Genomic DNA, 20,117 nt, shown 5'->3' with positions numbered 1-20,117 from the left:
TGGTTACTGAGCACGTGAGATATGTGACAGAGGAAATATGTTTTAAATTTTCTTTAACTTGAATTTAAATTTAAATAGCACATGTGGCTAGTAATTAACATATTGGAAAGCACAATTCTAAAGAATACTGAATTTACTCCAAATTGAGGAAAAGGCAGAACAACATCAACAGAAAGAGACAGAGAGTTGCTTCTTCTTTTTAAAAAAAAAATATTTATTTATTTTTGAGAGAGAGAGAGAGCACAAGCAGGGGAGGGACGGGGGTAGGAGGGGGTCAGAGGATCTGAAGGGGGCTCTGCGCTGACAACAGGGAGCCCATTGTGGGGCTCGAACTCACAAAGTGTGAGATCATGACCTGAGCTGAAGTCAGACGCACAACGGACTGAGCCACCCAGGCTTCCGGAGAGCTGATGCTTCTTAATTGTTAAACCCAAACTACAGGCCCTCGTTGCAAAGCATGACAAGTGGGGTGCACAATTTTAGAGATAGAAAGGGCAAGGGAAAAAACAAAACTACCGTGTAAAAGAAGTCATGGCTGGAATGGATTGCAGATTGAAAAGCAGTCACTGGCACTCATTGTTCAAGCTCAAGGCTCAAATGCCATCCCCACCAGTTCAGAACCCAGGGAACCAGGAAGGCCAGTAACTGTGCTCTTTCTGTCTCAGGGCTACATCGCATCCAGGGTGCTCTCCCGAAGAGCCTGCTACATCCTGGACATGAAACATAAAGCCATCCCTGCTCTGGACCAACTAAAACGATACATCTATGAGAGGAAGGTAATTCTGTGGTACCCTTGCATATTTCCTGTTCTTGAGCAGGGGAAAACTGGTACCTGTACAGGAACAAAGAGAGTAAGGGGGAAGATCATGATATATATCTTACCATGGTTATGTACTTTCCACCTGTTAAAGTGTTTTCACATTTATTGTTTTTGGGAGCAGGAGTGCATCTCTTAGCTTGATTTCTTTTTTTTTTTTTTAAAGGTTATTTATTTATTCTGAGAGAGAGAGAGCAAGGGAAGGACAGAGAATAAGGGGGAGAGAGAGAATCACAAGCAGGCTCCATGCTGTCAGCACTGAGCCCGATGCTGGACTGGAGCTCACAAACCATGAGATCATGACCTGAGCTGAAATCAAGAGTTGGAAGTTTAATCCACTGAGCCCCCCAGGCACCCCTCTTAGCTTGACTTCTACCATACAGCCCCCGATACAAGAGCCTATAATAAATTCCAGTGTTTTTGTAGAAAGGACTGAACAGCAGGACTCTCAGAAATAGTGATTGGCAGAAAAATGAGTGAAGTTATAATATCCAACAACATGAAGGTGCGAAGAAACAATACAGGATAGTGAGAATAAGCAAACCCTACACAAGGCTAGGAACCTGATGTTTAATTCTCCCTCTCTAATTTCCCATCTGTGCTACCTTTGCCATGGGATTTACCCTCTCTGGGTTTTATTGTCGCCAGCAGTAAAATAACATTGGTAATAATGAGGTCCCTCTGCAGACTAAGTGCTCAGAAAGTGATGGTATCTTGAGATTCCCGACCGCCTTCTGCTTAATTAAACGAAAAAGAAAAAGTCAGTTTAGCATAAGGCACACATGTTGATGTCAGCTTACTTTATCCTATCCCCTCCTACCATACTACTGTAGGCTCTGACAAACATGTACTCGGACAAATACATCTGGGTCAAGTACAGCCCACTGCAGTCTCTGATCACTCATGTAGACTGGTTCCTGTTCGGCTCCCCCATCAAGCAGCTCTGCAGTCATGTCCCCCTGTATAAGGGAGACGTGGTGGAGAAGACACGTGAGTACCAATAAATTAATCCTTCATCACGTATTTTCTGAAAGCTCCAATGTGCGAGGCGCTCTGCTAGGTGTTGTGTGAAATGCAAATCAACGTGGAACATGACCCAATTCGGTTTACTTTGGGAATTTCATACCCCTGCCATGTGTGGAAATTGTGCTAAATGTTAGGGAGATGCAGAAACGAATACAACTCTGCCCCTAAGGAACACATAGTCTGGTGGAGAAGTTGATGGGTTAACATAGAGGACGAAATTTAAAAATGTCCTGGGTGCCAAGGAAAAACTATTGTATTCTCTAATATGAGGCATGGTGACCAGAGTCAATAAAACAGTACTGTATACTTGAAAGTTGCTGAGAGTAGATCTTAAGCATTCTTACCACACACACATACAAACAAGTTACTTATGTTAACTCTGTGAGGTGATGGATGTGTTATCTTGATCTTGGTGATCATTCTATAATATGCATGTATATCAAATCATCACCTTGTACACTTTAAATGCATGCAAATACATTTGTCAATTATTCTTCAAAAAAGTTTTAAAAAACATTTAGGAATCTAGGATAGTCTTAGAAAGCGCAAGCAGAGTGCACTGACCAACAGGTAGAAAGCCCTGATTCATCCAGGTAACGTGTATCACTACAGCCATTACTAGCATTTTATGCAAAGTTTCCAAACACAAGAGAGTGGCCAGAGGGAAAGAGAGGCCAGGCCACAGATGGAGAACGCAAAAAGGTAAACTCCCCAGAACAGTAGAAGGTAGAGAAAAAAGACAATAATTAGCATTTATGACATTTTTACCCTCCAGGAAAAAAAATTTAAGACATTTTTCTTTTGATAGGGTCATTAGTACTCATAAGTAAAAGCACACAGGCAGGTCCCCAATGCAGAATGTCACAGCATCAATCAAAGAGAGCCAGAAAGCACTTCTAGGAATTGTCAGTCTTCTTTAAGTTAAGCTATTACTATCCTTTGCAATACAAGGATAGCTAAAAACTTGGGGATCATGAAAATACATGTACAGCCCCACCCCCGGTCAAAACATGAACAAAAAGGCATTGGTTTGCTGCGCTCTAATAATATATTTCTTAGTGCTCTTTCTTTAAAAATGTCTCCCTTTTTCAGATGACATCCGTGCTGAAGCCTGCGCAAAGACCGGACTCCTGGGTATCTTTGGAATCTCCATCTGCGCGGGCACTGACGCTTAGGCACTGAGCCCACTGGCGTCATCTTTTCAAAGACACAGCCCCTTGGTTTCCACTCATCAGCCAAATTAAGCTCTTTCCCAACACCCTAATGTTGAGACTCAGTAGTAAAACATAAATCCTATATTTCCAGATATATGGGTGTTTGCTTTTTTTTGTAAACAGCAACAGGAAGCCAAACAATGTTGATGTCAACCTACAGAAGGAAAGAATTTGCCAGAACTTCAAGTGAAGCACAAAAGGTGCGAAAGCTCCCAGATAATAACGCTGAGTCATTGCAGGCTGGTCTGCTGGGTGCAAGTGTACGTCTTGTCTCTGCCCACCAGACCAGCCACCCATCTGTCCACCAAAATGAAGGGAGTTAAGGGTACACTTATACTGATGAGTACTGAGGAATGTATAGAATTGTTGAATCAATACATTGTACACGTGAAGCTGGTATAACACTGTATGTTAATTGTACTTGAATAAAAAAATAAGAAAACAAAATATTCATTAAAAATAACAAAAAACAACCACTTGCACAGGCCGCAGGAGGCAGCGGCCTCCACCCTGGGAGGGGGGTGGGTTTGCCGTACTGTGATCAAACGGCTTGACCGCTCAGGTGAAGGAAACTATCCTCTATGACAAGGCACCCAGCTCGGAGGGCCATTCACATGCCTTTCATAAAATGCCTTTTAGCTCATCAAAACGCTAGACTCAACCTTAATAAATACTATTATAATATATTTGGTTTCAGAGTGAGGGGAGAGGTCGTGGGGAACACCCATCACCCAGTGAAAGATGAACCTTACTGAAAATCTTGACAGGAGTGAGAAACTGGGAATGCCAAGTCACGATATGGAAGGAAAGCAATTCCCAATCTTCCAAATAAATTGTGTCATGTGGGCACCTTCCCAGATCACATGGCTGGTTCTCCTGTGGACTGGCCAACTGGGCGCAGGTTCAGAACACAGAGGAATTACTTGAACGAGAATTCCTGTTGTCGACTGCTCCTATTCTTAACGCTGTGCATCTGCTTCATAGTAACCTTTAATAAATATATGTCAAGCACTTACCCGTGTGGTGCTCAGCACTGGGATAGGTATGAGGGCCAAACTACCATTGTCAAGGCAATTATTTTCTTGTTGGGGAAGTGAGACATTTACATGAAAGCATTTGCTAGCAACAGTAAAGAGTGTATAATAACATGCCAAATGAGTGGCACAGTGTACTAGCTGGGAGCTTGGTGTTAGCAAGTGATGGAACCCAAGTCAAATTAACTAAGGCAAGGAGGGTGGAATTTATTGTCTTATCTTGCTGTAGTCAGATAGGGATATTCTGGTCTTGGGTGGCTAGACCTAGGTGCCTGAAGGGGGCCAGACTCTTCTCCCACTCTGGACTCTCCTCCTCTCTGCATGTCAACCTTGGTATCTTACATTAACTTTCTCCGGGACGATAGAAACACCACCACCGGGAGCCCCAACATCCCTACTTTCCTAGTGTCATCATCAGAAAGGAAGGGGTTTTTCTTCATTCTAAGTTCAATTAGTTTTAATTTTAAAAATCTTTGGAAAGGAGCCTGACTGAACCACCTGGGGCACATTCTTACTCCTGTGGCCAGGACTGGTGGGAGGTGGAGGATGGTGGGCAGAGGGAGTGTTATGATTGGCAACCTACTCTGGAATTTACTGCTTAGAACTATGTTATCCTCATTCATTTTTACAACATTAGTCCCGTTTTTACAAAGTTAGTCCCATTGTTAAAGCAGAACTTTTAAGTTCTGCTTTCTCCTGACTCTGCTTTCATCAGGTCAGTCAACCCTGCTCAGTGCTGGTATTATGCTGCATACCTGTTAGGGGCAGCAGGTGGAGTGGGCCAGCACATGCCTAAAAGGAATGCGTCCAAACAGAAGTTACAAGGAAGGTGGGGCTCCATGAAACCTTCTTCAAAAGGAGTGCTTTCTAGGGGCACCTGGGTGGCTCAGTCAGTTAAATGTCCCAACTCTTGACTTCAGCTCAGATCACGATCTCATGGTTCATGAGTTCCAGCCCTGCATCGGGCTCTGTGCTGACAGTGTGGAACCTTCTTGAGATTCTCTCTCTTCCTCTCTATCTGCCCCTCCCCTCCTATGTGAACTCTTTCTCCCTCACTCAAAAAATAAATACACTTGAAAACAAATTTTTTAAAAGGAGTTCCTTCTTAAGGGCTGGGGAGGGAAGATATCAACTATTTTCATTTCTGTGTGTCTTGAGATATTTTCTAATTTCCCTTTGACTTCTTTCTGATCTGGTTGTTATTCAAGAGTGTGCTGTTTAATTTCTATGTATTTTCCTGTTTTCCTTTTGTTAGTGATTTCTAGTTTCACTCCATTGTGGTTGAAAAAGATACTTGAAATGATTCTTTAATTGGTTAAGACTTGTTTGGTAGCCTAATATATGATCTCTTCTGGAGAATATTCTATGTGAGCTTGAGAAGAATCTTATTCTGTTGTTGTTGATGGAATGATCTGTACATGTCTCTTAGGTCCCTTTGGTCTATTCAACTCTGCTGTCATCTTATTGATTTTCTGTCTGGATGATCTTTCCATTATTGAAAGTGATATATCAAAGTGTCCTGCTATCATTGTATCGCTATCCATTTCTCTCTTCAGATCTACCCAGGTTTACATTTTATATTTAGGTACTCCAATGTTGAGTGCACTTATATTTATAATTATTATATCTTCTTGGTGAGTTGACCCTTTTATCATTATGTAATGGTCTTCTTTTCTCTTGTGACAGTTTTTGACTAAAAGTCTATTTTGTCTGATATAAGTATAGCCACCCCTACTCTATTTTAAGTACCATTTTTTATGGAATATCTTTTTCCATCCCTTCACCTTTAGCTTATGTGTGTGCTTAAATCTAAAGTGAGTGTCATGTAGATAACATATAGTTGGATTTTTTGGTGTGTGTCCACTTATCTACCCTGTATTTTTTTTATTGGGCTATCAGCTCTGTTAAGTTACTGTTAAGTTACTCTGCTAAGTCACTATACACCCAAGGTCTGTGCACAGACCTTCTCCAGGCCATTGGGGAGGAGAAGCAAGTCTGGACCCAACACAACACACACCAAGGCTACTGGAAGAGTTGATCTGGCTACCAGAGTTGGCCTGAGAGAGCAGGCATGGTCATGGCACGAGTGCCAACGGAGGATTTTAGGAATCCTGGTAAGGCTTGCAGGTGGAGATCTTATTTCCTATGACATGTTTCTCCTCACAGTAAATGATACGTCCTGTATACTCATTTGGTCTCCTTGAGGTAGAACTAAATGTAATTTGTTCATTCAGAGCTCCCAGGAGTAGAACATGTGAGCCCAAACAAATACTTTATTATGCAAAGTCATTGTTTAGACAACTGATTGAATGAGTTTAAGCATTAGTTAACCCGAACGTAATAAATATAAACTGATGAACTCACAAAAATATGGAGGCTTCTAGCTTGTGATAATGATGAATTAACTCATAATAGGCTAACCCTACTGACATAACAATTACAAACCTGGATAAGACATTAAAAATATAGGTGTTTGGGGGCACAGGAGAGTGATGCAAAGCAGCAGAAACTAAAGAGGATAAGACCTTTGAAAGAAACGTTCACCATCTGTTGTTGTTGTTGTTGTTGTTTAAAGTTTATTTATTTATTTTGAGAGAGAAAGAGCACGTGAGCAGGGGAAGGGCAGAAAGAGAGGGAGAGAGAGAGGAAATCCCAAGCAGACTTCACACTGTCAGCACAGAGCCTGACAGGGCTCAAACTCGTGAACCATGAGATCATGACCTGAGCCCAAACCAAGAGTCAGATGCTTAACTAACTGAGCCACCCAGGCACCCTATCATCTATCGTTGATCAGAGTTTTCCAGTATTACACAGCACAAAAATCCACTGAGTACTCATTCCCCCTTTTAGTCTCTATTCCTGCCCCCCTTTCCTGCTAACAGAACCTCCATTTGTTCAAATGGCAGCTGCATAACTGTTAGGGGTGCCGAGGCAGCGCGGGCCTGGGCTACATCTATCTTGTTTCCCTTAAGAAGATAAGGTAGGATAGGTGTCCTCAGTCTGTGGCTGGTCTGTGGGTGACCTTGTTCTGGTCAAGGAGATCTAAGTGGAAGTTTGCAGAAGGAGACTTCCAGGGAAGGTCTTTCTTTCCTGATAAAAACAGGTGGACTCAGCCAACATGCAGATCTGCCCTTTCTTCTCTCCCATCATCCTTCCTTTAACGTGGACAGGACGCTGATTCCACGAGATGCATCTGCTATTTCGGGACCACCAGGCAACAATCCTGGAGAGGAAAGTTTCAGGGAAGAGAGAGCCAGGGTGCCTTATTACATCATTCTAGAGCAGCTCCAGCTGGGACTATCTTTTCCCTGGATTCATATGACAGAACAAAGTCTCGATGCTTGAGTCACTGTGACTGCAGCTAAAAGCCTTTCTTACAGAAACACACGAAAGAGGTGGAGTTAGTCCACTCGGCACACATATCTCAGGATCTGGGCCCAACCCAGCACCAGTGCCCCCATTCTATTCACCCCACGACTCCTTTGGAAGTTCCAGGTTTACCACATGCTTGCCCTCACACTGCAGAAACCAGATGCTATGCACTCTCGTGGAACAACCGAGAAACGGATTGTACTCGGGGGCTCTGCCTGCTTGCTGTTCCCTCTGTTGGTCCAGACACCGTCCCCGGCTACTCCCTCAGCTCCAAGACAAGTGTGTGAGGCTGCAGTAAGTCTCTTGCAAAGGACTCAGGACACATACAGGAACTGAATCAAATGCTTCTTGGAGTTCTGGGGTCTAGGTCTACCCTCACTGTAAGGTGGTAGCCGACTTGCTCAGTGTGCTTTTAACTGCAAGGGAGGACCCTCTGGCTGGAGCAGGGGTCCCTCCTGCTCATGCTGTCACATGTGACCTGTGAAGCGATCCCCTGAGAAGTCACCCCCTCATGCTTTTAATGATGCAGACCACCTCTCGGCCTTCCTCTGTAAAGTTCCCTTTGCCGCATGCATAAGGGCATGGTCTTAGGTACACAGGACAATGGCCAACCATCCTGTTCTCTTATTAACGAACTTCGGCAGCCTCACTTTTCTCCCATTTGACCCGATTCAATTGTTATAAGGGGGAGATCCTGGGGTAGTTGCCGGCCTGGAACAGTCTGAAGTTGGCCCCCACGCCAAGGATCCTGCCAGGGTGTGTTTGAATTTTGCCAGGAGATCTTCAGAATATTCTATTACTGGCCTTCTCCACTCCCTTGAGACCAGGGTGTGGGTGGGCATTGCCCGGGAGCAGCAGGAAGGAACTTTCTAGGGTGGTGGGAACATTCCACATCTTCACCTAGGTGACAGCTATACAAGGGTCTCTTCGTGTCCAAATTCACTGAGCTGCGTGCTTAAAATCTATGCACTTTATATCTCACCTCACCAAATATATATGTATACATATATATATGTATGTGAGTATATATACACATATGCATATATATTATTTTAGAGGAATGTAGAGAGAGCATGAGCAGGGGAGGGGCAGAGAGAGAGGGAGAATCTCAAGCAGGCTCAGCTTTGTCAGCACAGAGCCAAACATGGGGCCTAAACCCATGAACCATGAGATTATGGCCTGAGCTGAAACCAAGAGTTGGATGTTCAACTGACTGAGCCATCCAAGCCCCCCCATATATATGTATATATACATCTTTTTTTTTTTTTTTTTTAATTAAAGTGCAATTGAATACAGAGAAGGCCTACCCAGTCTGCTGCAGTCTCAGGAGACACCACAAGGTGGCCACTGCTGTAGATGGGCCACAGCAGCGCTGCAAGGCTCATGCTCACCCCTGGAGTCAGGCCAGAGGGCTGAGTGCAGTGAGGGGATTGTGGGCCCATGGGCAGCAGCAGCTCTGCCCAAGGAGGATGGCTGGGGGACAGCCTGCACGGAAAGCACCACCAAACGTGGCGCAGGCCGATGAAAAGGCTCCATAGGAATAGCTGCCGGGACAGCCGGGGGAAACGGTGGAGCTAGTCTCTCTGCCCCGAGCAGGCCGCCGCGGGACGAGGAGATGAGGCACGTTCCAGGCAGGATAAGGGGCTCCATACCAACCCCTTGGGAACCCGAGGCATGGAGCAGGCAGGGAAGCAGAGAATCAACATGCAACAGCTACTACCCCTGGCTGGCGAGGCGGCCCCCATACCCTCAGGCCCAAGGCTCCCTCCAGGCCAGCTGGTTCTTCCCTCAGCTGCAGAGAGGAAGGATGGTGGCAAGAGTTAGGAGCACCACTGCCCAGGGTGCAAGGGCAACAGAGGGATAAGACTGTTCCCCTGAAGGGAAGTCTGCAAGTGGAGTGTCACTCTCCAAACAAGGAGGCCAGGGCACTTGACCCCTGTCTTGGATCTCCGCTCTCTGAGAAGCGCCTTGTGGGCAAGGGTGGAAGTTTTGCAAGAATCTCAGCGACTTCTTGGAGGGAGCATTTTGTGTGGTTCCAGCTGGGATTTAGTCCTGACAGAAGACTTCTGGTGATCCCTCCCCGTGCCTGTTTGCAGGAGGCCAGCCACATCATGAGGTCTCATGCTCAGATTTGTCCCCAGTGGTCCCCCGTGGGATCATGCTAGGGGCCTCAGGGTGGTGAGTGGGGCTTGAAGTAGAAACCACAGAAGTGACAGAATAGAAAGCCTTTTTCACTACAGTTTCTCCAAGAAACTAGGCACGTGGTGCAGCAGGTGCAGCAGCGTGAACCATGCACACCAATGGTGTCAACGCCCTCTCCCGATTTCTGCTCCTCTGACCCCTAGCGGCTCCCCAGTCAGGGGAAGGCATGGTGGTCCACACAGCAGGCAGGGAGGCAACTCAGCTGAGGGCACTGGGGGCTGCGGGTTCCCAGTCCCCTTCTCCCCGTTCTCAGAGATCAGTGACAACAAGCGCCCTAAGGGGGGCGGGGGGGAAAGGAAAGAAAATAGATTTTCCCACTGGAAGATCAATGGGACAAGTCTTAGTCACTTCTTAGGCACTGCCGGGGAGGCTCTGAGATTAGTACAATGGACTTGGAAGAAGATAGTGTCCTTCCATCACAAGTGGAGGACACCGTCTGTTACTAATGACAGTGTGATCGTATTGAAGACAGAAGGCTGGTGGCCTTCATACACATGGAATATGTTTGGGTCAGGGGCGCTGGCTTGAGATTCCGATATGGTAAATTTCATTGAGTGCTAGACTGGATGGCCTCAAGGACCAACACTGACAGTGGTCATCAGCATGATGGGGGCTGTAGACTGAATGTTTGTCTGTAGAAAGAGAGTTCTCCTGACACCCAATCTGCTGGTGCCTTGATGTTGGACTTCCCCACCTTCAGATTTGTGAGGAATAAACGTTTGTCATTTGTAAGCCCCAATGCATGGAATTTTTGAATTTTGCACCTCTCCACCCCAGTGCCAAATCCTAAAGGACTTAATCTTGGTGCATGCATGGACGATTCTTCATAAGATAAAAATTGAGCTTGTAACCCAAAGGACCAAAAGCCACCTTGACAAGCCTTGTCAGGTCTGGAGGACTGTGCTTGCTGTTTCTCAGGACAGAGCTGTGAGAGGCCAGGCCCTGCTTTGAGATCCAGTTAGGGCCTGTCGTTGACCAAGCCTTGGCCTGTCACATGTGATGGTTTTGCCCTGTGTTTATGCACATACCCCCACCTTCCTTACCCTTGACAAGCTGTGTGTGACTGAATCCACAGGTTCAGAGCCTCTAGCCTGCTCCTCCAGACCCTGTGTAAGCCCAATTAGAGGTGTATCTCTGGCCTTGCCAGTTCATGACTGTAGGTGGCCACACCACATCACGACTCTGAGACCTGGTGCTCAGCTCTGTCACCTGCAAATTGATGCTGGGACCACCTAGACTCTTCTCTCCATGCACACATATCCCCACCCCACCCCTCCCAGCCCCACCCTACGTAAAATCCTCCAAACTCCAACACAAGCTTCCATGGACATCTGTCTGTATCCCCAATACTCCTTCCTCACTTATTCTTGCTTCTGAGGTGAAAGGAGCCGGGGGTGTTCTGTGTGGTGGGTGGGGCTGTCTCTGTCCCTCCAGCTGTAGGAATGGGCAGTTAAAGAACCAGTGCTAAGAGATCAGGTCCCTTTTTCATTGGTAACAGAGAGAAATACCAGGGGGCTGCCACTAAGGGGGTTAGGCCAGTTCCAAAGAGGAGGTCTGGGAGGCCTCATTTCACTTGGATCTCTCTCAGGGGCTTTCATGGTTGCAGCTGGGCCACCACAGTGAATAGGCTTATGCAGAATCTTGGCACCAGAGACAGAGATGTGGTCCCAGACCTAATGGCTTAAGTCTGTGTTGCGCTCTTTCTGAATTCTTGAGGGACTCCTCAAGGGACATCCTGGAGAGAGGCCCTTAGAAAGGAGGCGTTCTCAGAGCAGCACCTCCTTCTTCACACTGCGTTGGCAGGCACTGCTGTGGACTGCATGCGTTTGAGAAGGCTGGTAAGTCCAGAGAGAGGAGTGCAGGTCGGGGGCTCTCATACACTGGATGGCCCAATGAGGCAAGAAACTTTATTGTTCTAACCTGGAGGGAGAAAGCATACCCAATATTCCCGATTACAAAGCTGGATCCGGGGTCGAAAGGAAAAGGTGGAGGACTGAAGAGAGCAGTTTCCAATCAGCAGAGGTGGGACTGGGGTCCTGAGCGCTGGTTCCAGGCCAGTCGCCCCGTCCACGGAGGTCATCCTCTCCACAGCCCTCCTGGAGATTCAGAGCCCAAGTACCTCACCGCAGATGGAGAGTCCCATAAAGGACAGAAGTGGGATTACAAAACAGGAACCAGGGTCAGTTTCCAGTGCAGTACCTTTAAAGAGAAAGAGAAGCATGTTATAAAAAAGATCATTTAATTGCTTTAAGACCCCAAAGTAGAATGGATATGTTTTGAGTTGCACCTAAATCCGATGAGGTGATCAGAACAGCTCTACTATCAGGAGACTGTGGGCCTAACCTGGAAGAACTGCCCTGGTGTTGCAGTAAATGGCCTCACACCATTCTTTGTATTTGTATTTGTATTTGTATTTGTATTTGTATTTGTATTTGTGTTTCTGTTTCTGTTTCTATTTCTATTTCTATTTCTATTTCTATTTCTATTTCTTTTACTGACATGTAATCACCCTCCTTGACCCCTTCCCCCACCTCAGCCCTGCCAGTTCTCCCTGTTCTCCTGCTGGACCCTTCTGTTATGAAGAAGCTTTGTTCATTAGGTTAATTTGTACTAAGATGTAAGTGACTGGCAGCAGCCTAATGGAATACTGACTGTATCTGGAATGGCAGGCAGATTTTGAAGTCCTATCCCATAGCTTTCCAAGCCAGTCACCACTGATCTCCCACCGTCTTCCCAGCAGGGATGCTGGCCACTGAGATGTTCCTTTCCCAGTGAAATCTACTATTAGGGTCCTGCCTTCCAACCTCTGGGCAGCATGAGAAAGTGGAGGACCCCAAACCCCAAGGCAATGGGCCTCTAATGGTGGGATGGTGATGAAGCTTTGGGTCAGGGGAGGGTATCCACTAACTGTCAAATCCCACAAATGAGAAGGCTGTCCTTGACCTTCTGGGAAAGCTAAGATAACCCTGCCTCTTGTTCTCAATGAGCTCTGGTATCAGGAAGTTATCTCTGCCACCAGAGAGAAATTTATCCCAAGCCACATTATTTTTATACCAAGTAGCAAAGAAATGAAATAGACCAGAAAATGCTCATTAGAATTTGCCAGTGACCTAAAATTTGCATTTTTTTGGTCTCGCCCATGGTCTTGGGTTTCTAGTCAAATTATTAACACACCTTCTTTCTGCTGTTGGATAAAATAGGTGGTGACCACTTGGCCCATGTCCTTGAAAGGCATTCCATACTGGGCTAAGTTCTTGACTTGGCTGAGCAGTGAATACAGTGTAGGTCAGGCCACAGGTGCATGGCTAATGCTTTAAAGCCTGGAATAGGTAGCATTCCAAAACGGTAAGACCGTATGTAGAAGTGGTACAGCAAGGAGGAAGAGAGAACACATTCCAGTGCATCCAGAGGATTCAATCTATAAAAGTTGGCAGGAACTCAAACTTGCCCTTGTTCTGTCTGTAGCAGCCATATCCTATATGGCCACAAGGTGGCGACCTTACTCTAGGAAAAAAAATCTGAGCGTGAGCCTGCATATCCTCGTGACTCCTATATATTCCTTTTACCCTTAATTTCTCAACTTTTCCAGCCTCCAATGCTTTTCTCATCTCTAATGACAACATAGAATGCTTTTAAATTGTTTTCGCATCTATATTATGTTTTTACTTGCTATAAATCAGGTGAGTGGAATAGTTTCTCTCCAAAAATTCGATAATTATTTTTTTAGGTAAACTTAAATACTTCAAAACCACCTTTTTAGAAATGACAAAACAATTCTGCTATATATTTGCATATATATATATATATATATATATTAATATTTTTTTATGTGCCCTGAAGTGCATCTTTTTTTCTCAAGAATCAGTGACCCTCCTGCCATGGACATTAGTGTTGTCCAAATATGCTGGCCAGGTTACTTAAGCAAATGATGGCAGATTTCAATGACTTGCCAAGGACTTTCTGTTGATGTTTAATTTGTTTGACTACCCTTGTCATGTAAGAGACTGGGAGGAAGAGAGCTTCAGCAGTCCTGGGCTTATTTTCAACCAAAGATAATATGTGTGTATGTATTTATAAACTGAGATCTCCTTATGTGTTCAGCAACATCCTAGCAGCTCTGGAGGCAGAGTTGAAAGTACCAAACAAGGAGGGGGCCACAGTGAGCTGGTCTCCCTTACCTGGTGGTCCAGAGCCTTGTCAGCCAAAGTTGGGAAGGAAGCTTGGTCCATCTCGGCCAGGACACAGGCGATCTTGCTAAACAGCTTAGCCGCCCAGAGGTCCTTAAAGCAACATAGCAGATCCATGTCATTCACTCCGTCACAATATTAGTGGACTCCCATTCACCATTAGTGCTGGCACATAGCTGTTCTTTAGACTGTGACATAGGGCACCGGACAGAGTGTGGTCCTGTGCTCCCCAGCGAAGGGCGAGCCTCAGGACTGGTAATGCACACAGAGCCCTGCTGCCCCTGGGGCCCGTGGTCCTGTCCAGTGCTGCAGGACTGGTGAGCCTGGAAGATGGTGGTCGGGGGCAGGGGCACCGGTGGTCATCACCTGTCTGCCATGGAGCAGCCTTCAATGTCCTCAGCTGCCTCCATGAGCCTCAGTTTCCCATCTGTAAAGCAAGAATTTGGGACCCTCTCCCATGGGCCTGTTATGAGGAGGAGAGCATCCCTTCATACATCCTGGAATCCAGGATCTGCCTTTCCAGGACACTGACTGCCAAGGCCCCCCTCTGCTCCTGTTATTTCTTCCCTGTCTGCCTCAGTTTCCCTGGATGTTGCCTCTGCCCTTTCTTTTGTTCTCCCTGGACCCCAGATTCAAGTATTTTCTCCAAAGCAGGCAACTTTGAGCCTCTATTTCTTGAGCAAATACAACCTTCTAGCAAACATTATCTTGCTACATCTTATATCTACCCTGAGCTACTTACCTCTCCCCACATCCACCCAACTTGCAATTGCTTGATGGCTCCCACTCCCACTTCTTCCTGAAATTCACTTCTGGTAAATTGGCAGCCAGGATCACCAGTGCACCCTATCTTGATAGGCAGCTGATAGCATCTTCTACAAAGTTAATTTTTATTTTAATTTTATTTTTATTGAAAATTCTTTTTAATTTTTTTTTTTTTTTTTTTTTTTTTTTTTTTGAGAGAGAGAGAGAGACAGAGACAGAATGCGAGTTGGGGCAGGGTGAATAAAGGTGAATAAGGTGAAGTCTTTGCCCCCAAAAAGCTTGCTGTCAACCGGGGAAATGAGGTGTTTAACTTCACATGAATTTTGAATCTATCCTGACTACAAGCAGTTTTGAAGGATATGTGAGGAAGTGTTGGTGGACTTAACCTCACATTAAGGAGACCAGTTAAAAAACCTGGGTGGAAGCCTGGAGCCAAGATTCTAGAAGTTCATGAAGCAACATTGCCAAATTCACAAATTTGTCCAGGGCTAGACCTTCCCAGGCTGAATGAATGGGCACGTGCTTGGGGCACCCCACCTCAGTTCTCCCCCACCTCTTGGTGCATTCAACTCACCTGGGCTGGACTTGGCTCTCTCTGTGCTGGAAGACAGCTCGGTTGACAATACTCCTGCTTGGCTGGAGTTGGTCTAGAGTCGGGGCAGTCAGTGGGAGAAAGAATTGGCTTTTTTGCGCCAACTCCAAATTCCAAAACCCTGAGCCTGGGCTTTAGATCACACTTCATTTCATCCTTGCCACTAACACAGTTTTGCACAAAAGTGACCCCTGCCTATTCTGGTGCTGCCATATTTCTGTTCATTCCTTTAGTTTAAATGGATTGGGAATTGTAAGGTGTGCTTACCCTGAACTTGAATTTGGCACTTGACTTGCTTATGCTGATTACTACCAGGCCTCCATTTGTCCCTTCCTCCCCGGCTGGAGTCTATGGGTCCTGTACAGCTTGCCCATATATTTTATGACATAATCTGGTTCTGCTTGCCGAGTTTCATTTTCTTGCCTTTCAAAATGGTTCATTTCATTTTAACAAATGCATTTGAATACCTACAATGTGCTAGGCGCTATGACCATATTGAGGACACAGAAATGAACAAGCCAGACATGGTCTGTGATTTCACAGAGTTGACACTCTAGAAGGGGCCATAGGATTGGACACATTCATCCATTTACCCCCTTGGCTATTTATCCAAAGGATATTTATTCTTACTGGGGGGTAGGCAACATTCTAGGTGTCAGGAATACAGCGGTGAGCTAAATAGGATGGTCTTTAATGACAAGAAACTCGGTTATGGAAGAGATAGGAACTTAGTGCATAAGCATGTCCACTGTCTGACCCTCCCTGTGTCTTCACGTCCTCCCTTACTCAGCTTAAATTCTCCAGCCAGGTATTCTAATCACTGCCTTAAATACACCCTCAATTCCCTTGCTCTACTCTTGTTGCAGTGAACCTCTTGATTAAACCACATCTTTGCCTACTCCACTGAGTAGGACACAGAGCTGGAGGAGGATACACTAAGTGTTCTAGTTTTAAAAGCTTGCTCACTGACCTCTAGTGTGCCCTTAAAACTGGCAAGCAATTGTATTGTATTCCTTAGGCCCAGCCATGCCTTCTCTCTGCTAGCAACTACCGCATGCCCTTGTCTCTCTCCTTAAACGTCCAATATCTCTCCCTCATCCTCACTCTCGGATGATGATCTTGTGTGGTTGGTAGTACTTAACTCCATTCGTGGTCTTCCAAGATCTTTCCTGGATTGCAGTAGGCAGGAAGTTTCAAAACTACGTCTCCCAGACCTTCTCTAGCTGCTTTGCTGTTAGCCTCCGCCAAGAGGAGGCATTGACCCTAGGTTGCAAGGCAGGAGGAGGGGAGAGGTCATCCCAGTTTGGGCTCCTGCAATAGCAGCTGCTCACAGGTGCAGGCCCCAGGCAATCAGCATTGCTGCAGCCGATGGAGAGGGTGGCTTCTGCTCAACCTTGGCAGTGACTTCACCAGCAAACCAACAGTCCCCTTACAGGGACCACTTCTTCAGCTCTTCCAGTTTTTTGCATTAAACTTCTCTCTGCTTGAGAATGTTTCCTGTTTTCCATATTGGACACTGGCTAACAAACCTTGCTCCTTATTCATTAAGAATATGGAAGCGATCTGAAAAGAATTTCCATATGCTCCCACCGCCGGGTCCGCTCATCCACCACCTTGTGTGTGTGTGTGTGTGTGGCCGGGACACTCGAGCTTCTTTCCTAGTCCTAAGGACTGACTCTGCACGTTCCCACGTAAGGCCCACCTCCGCTTCTGATTTAGGTCTCCTTTCTTCCCTCCCATTTACGCATGTCTCTATCTCATCAATTTCTCTTCCGGCGTCATCCATATTTGCTTCTGTTCTGTATTCTTCCCATAAGCAGAAACACACGCTGCTGTGTCTCCCACATTCGAACGAAATAAATGACAGAAATAAAACAGAAAAGAAATTCCTCTCCTGACAGCATTTTCTCCTCCAAATACTGCTTCTTTTCTCTCTTTCCATTTAGAGCAAAATTCCTCGAAAAAAAGATCCATACTATCTCTTCCCTACTCCCCTTGAGCCCACTCCCATCAAGCTTAACCCCAAACACTCCACTGAAACTGCCTTGAACAAGTCTAATAACTGTGGGTTAATTCTTAGCTCTTCTCTTATTGGACAAAGCAGCAGCATTTGACTCCATGGAGCCCCCTCCCTTCCCTCAGGGGGTCTCCAGGACAACATTTTTCCCACCACGGTGGCCATTCCTTCTCCCTTTCATTTCTCCAACCTCAAAATGTGGATGCATCCTGGACCTTAGTCTTTGGACATTTCTTTTTTCTGTCTACATTTAGCTCATTTAATGACTCCATCTACTGTGTTATGGCCTTGAATATAATCTATATTTTGACAACTCCATCTTTCTCTTGACCTGTAGCCTCATTTATCTAATTCTCTCCCTGATATCGAATTATCTAAAGATCAACATGCTCCAGTTGTTCTCAACCAGTCTACAGCCCACAGCCCTTCCCACTCATTTCAGTAAATGGAAGCACCATCTGCTCACCAAAGTCAATGCCATTGGAGTCTTCTGGACTCTTCTTTCTTTCCCACCCATATCCAATCTATCAGGAAACCTTTTCACCTCTACCTTCACAATACAGGGTTAGACAAATTCAACTCTCCTATTACTACTCTTGTTTAATTCACCCCCATCTGTCACCAGAATAGTTTGAAAGCCTCCTATCAGGTGTCTGCCAGAGTGCCCCTATGAAATCCTAAGGCAGATCATGTTCTTCCCCTCACCGAAACCTAGCTATAGCTTCCTGTCTCCCTCAGTGTAAAAACCACACGAGCTATAGGGACCTACCAGGCCCTACAGGGTCAGACCTCCATTATCTCTCCGACTGTACCTCCTGCTTCTCCTCTCACCACTCTGCTCCAGTCACTCTGGCTTCTTTGTTGTTCATTGCTCAGGGCTTTGCATGTTCTGTTCCATCTGCTTGGAATATTTCCCCCAAGGATCATTGCTTTGCCCCCCTCATCTTTTAGGCTCAAGATGTAACCTCAGTCAGCCTCCCCTGGGCACCCTGTTTAAAACTGCAGACTCCACTCCTCACACCCTCTGTCCCTTTCTCTGCTTTACTTTTCTCTGTCATACTGATCACACCCTAACATACCATGTCATCTTACCTATGTAATTAGACCTGGTTCTTCTACTCGGATGTAAGTAAGGTCCATGAAGTGAGGGACTTTCTGCATATTTGCTACTTTATCCCCAGCCCTGAACACAGTGCATAGCACCTAGGAGACCTTCAATAAATGACTGTGAATGATTAGCATAAGTGCCCTCAGGCAAAAGAAAAGAGTGTCTGGAGAGAGAATCACAATGAGGACCCAATTTAGATGCAGGGATTGTGGTAGGGAGGGATCTGGCCTCTCTGAGAAGTGGCATTAGGTCTAAGACCTGCTGAAGCATGAGCATGGCTGGTTAGGAGTGTGGGTTAGTGTGGGGAGAGGGGGGAAGCAGCCTGATTAACCATTTTGGTTTGCAAGAGACTGAGAGGTTTCCTCAGTGGTAAAAGGAAAGTGCCAGGCAAACCAGGGCGTCCTGGTCACTCTGGAGGAGAGGGAAGATTGTCCCAGCAGAGGCAGGGACAAGTGGAAATGCCTGCCGGGGAGGCCCCAGGGGCCAGGCCGGTCAGCCATTGGAGGCTGGGCCAGGGGTGGTTTCTGTTATCTGTGCAATGGGAAGCCACCAGAAGATCTTTAAAAAATCCTTTTCAGCTCTCCTGGGAGAACGAGCTGGAAGGCTGGTAAGAGTGCCGTGTGGAGGCTTGTTATCTCCTGGTAGCAAGGGTTATGAAAGGGTCTGCGTTTTATGAACTTCAGGTCAGAGTCATTCCAGGCCCTGGTAGGGGGTGGGGAGGTGGCAGGTGTATGTTATTACTACCTTGTCCTTGGGTTGGACAGAGTGGGCAGATTGGGACCTACCTAATTTCAGTTAATATAGACACTTACTGTGAATTGCTAAGTGGGTGAGATCGGAGTGGTTTCTTGATAAAGAGAGAGACTGTCAAGGGGGATTTCTGAGCCATTTTCTACATCAAATCAGTAGAGGTGTTAATCCTCAATCTAGATAACAGAATAATTCAATTGCAGACTTTGGCTTTAAACCGCACTGCAGATTAACCAACTGTCAAGGACCTCAGCCGCCGGCAGACAGGCCTGGATGATGAATGCCAGACTCATGCAGCAAGACCGTGGATGTTCCAGGCCCGGCTCCCCATCATGGGCCCAGGGGCAGGGCCCTGAACTCCCGGATGGGCCTGGGCACCTACTGTCCTGCTGCCATCATTTTACCGTAGGGGGCAGGGAGAAACCCATTATGCTTTGGACTGTAGGGACAGATATCCTGGTGTGGACTCTCTCAGGCATAAGCTGTGATCTAGGAAGAAAAGCAACATCCACACAATTTTGTCCTTTTAAAAATAAATTTTTAAGCAGGATGACAACATTACTAAGCTTCTTGAAAATAAAATGGACACGGGGCGCCTGGGTGGCTTAATCAGTTAAGCGTCTGACTTTGGCCTAGGTCATGATCTCACCCTTCTGAGCTCGAGCCCTGCCTCAGGCTCTTTGCTGACAGCTCAGAACCTGGAACCTGTTTCAGATTCTGTGTCTCCCTCTCTCTCTGCCCCTCCCCTGCTCGTGCTCTGTCTGTCTCTCTCAAAAATAAATCAACATTAACAATACTTTTTTAAATAAAAGAAAAGAAAATGGACCCTAACACTCTCATAAAGTTTGATTATTCTCGTGTAATCCCTCCTGGTATTTTCTTATGGGCATTCAACTATTAACATCATTTCTATTAAAAAAAAAAAACCAACTTTTGTAAAAAAAAAATGTGTGTCCTGAATTTTTATAGTTATATATTTCAATTAATCATTCAAAGCAGTTAACAAAGAAGGGGGAAATACACAAATCCAGGA

At 45.8% G+C, this 20,117-nt stretch overlaps 1 protein-coding gene and 1 pseudogene across 1 annotated transcript in view; one reads left to right on the top strand and one right to left on the bottom strand.

The window, feature by feature from the left end:
- GKN2 (gastrokine 2) overlaps positions 1 to 3,151 on the top strand; it is a 47,485-nt gene extending 44,334 nt beyond the window's left edge. Inside the window, exons 4-6 of the mRNA XM_042981615.1 lie at positions 666 to 776; positions 1,651 to 1,807; positions 2,936 to 3,151. Coding sequence (XP_042837549.1) covers positions 666 to 776; positions 1,651 to 1,807; positions 2,936 to 3,018 — 351 coding nt within the window. The 3' untranslated portion in view covers positions 3,019 to 3,151. The remainder of the gene's footprint in view (positions 1 to 665; positions 777 to 1,650; positions 1,808 to 2,935) is intronic.
- An 8,618-nt stretch (positions 3,152 to 11,769) lies between these two features.
- Positions 11,770 to 16,995, bottom strand: LOC102953695 (annotated as a pseudogene).
- Positions 16,996 to 20,117: the final 3,122 nt, after the last annotated feature.

The sequence above is a fragment of the Panthera tigris genome, chromosome A3 (genome assembly GCF_018350195.1).
Source record: "Panthera tigris isolate Pti1 chromosome A3, P.tigris_Pti1_mat1.1, whole genome shotgun sequence".
Taxonomy (NCBI): domain Eukaryota; kingdom Metazoa; phylum Chordata; class Mammalia; order Carnivora; family Felidae; genus Panthera; species Panthera tigris.
This window is presented reverse-complemented; position numbering and strand designations above follow the sequence as displayed.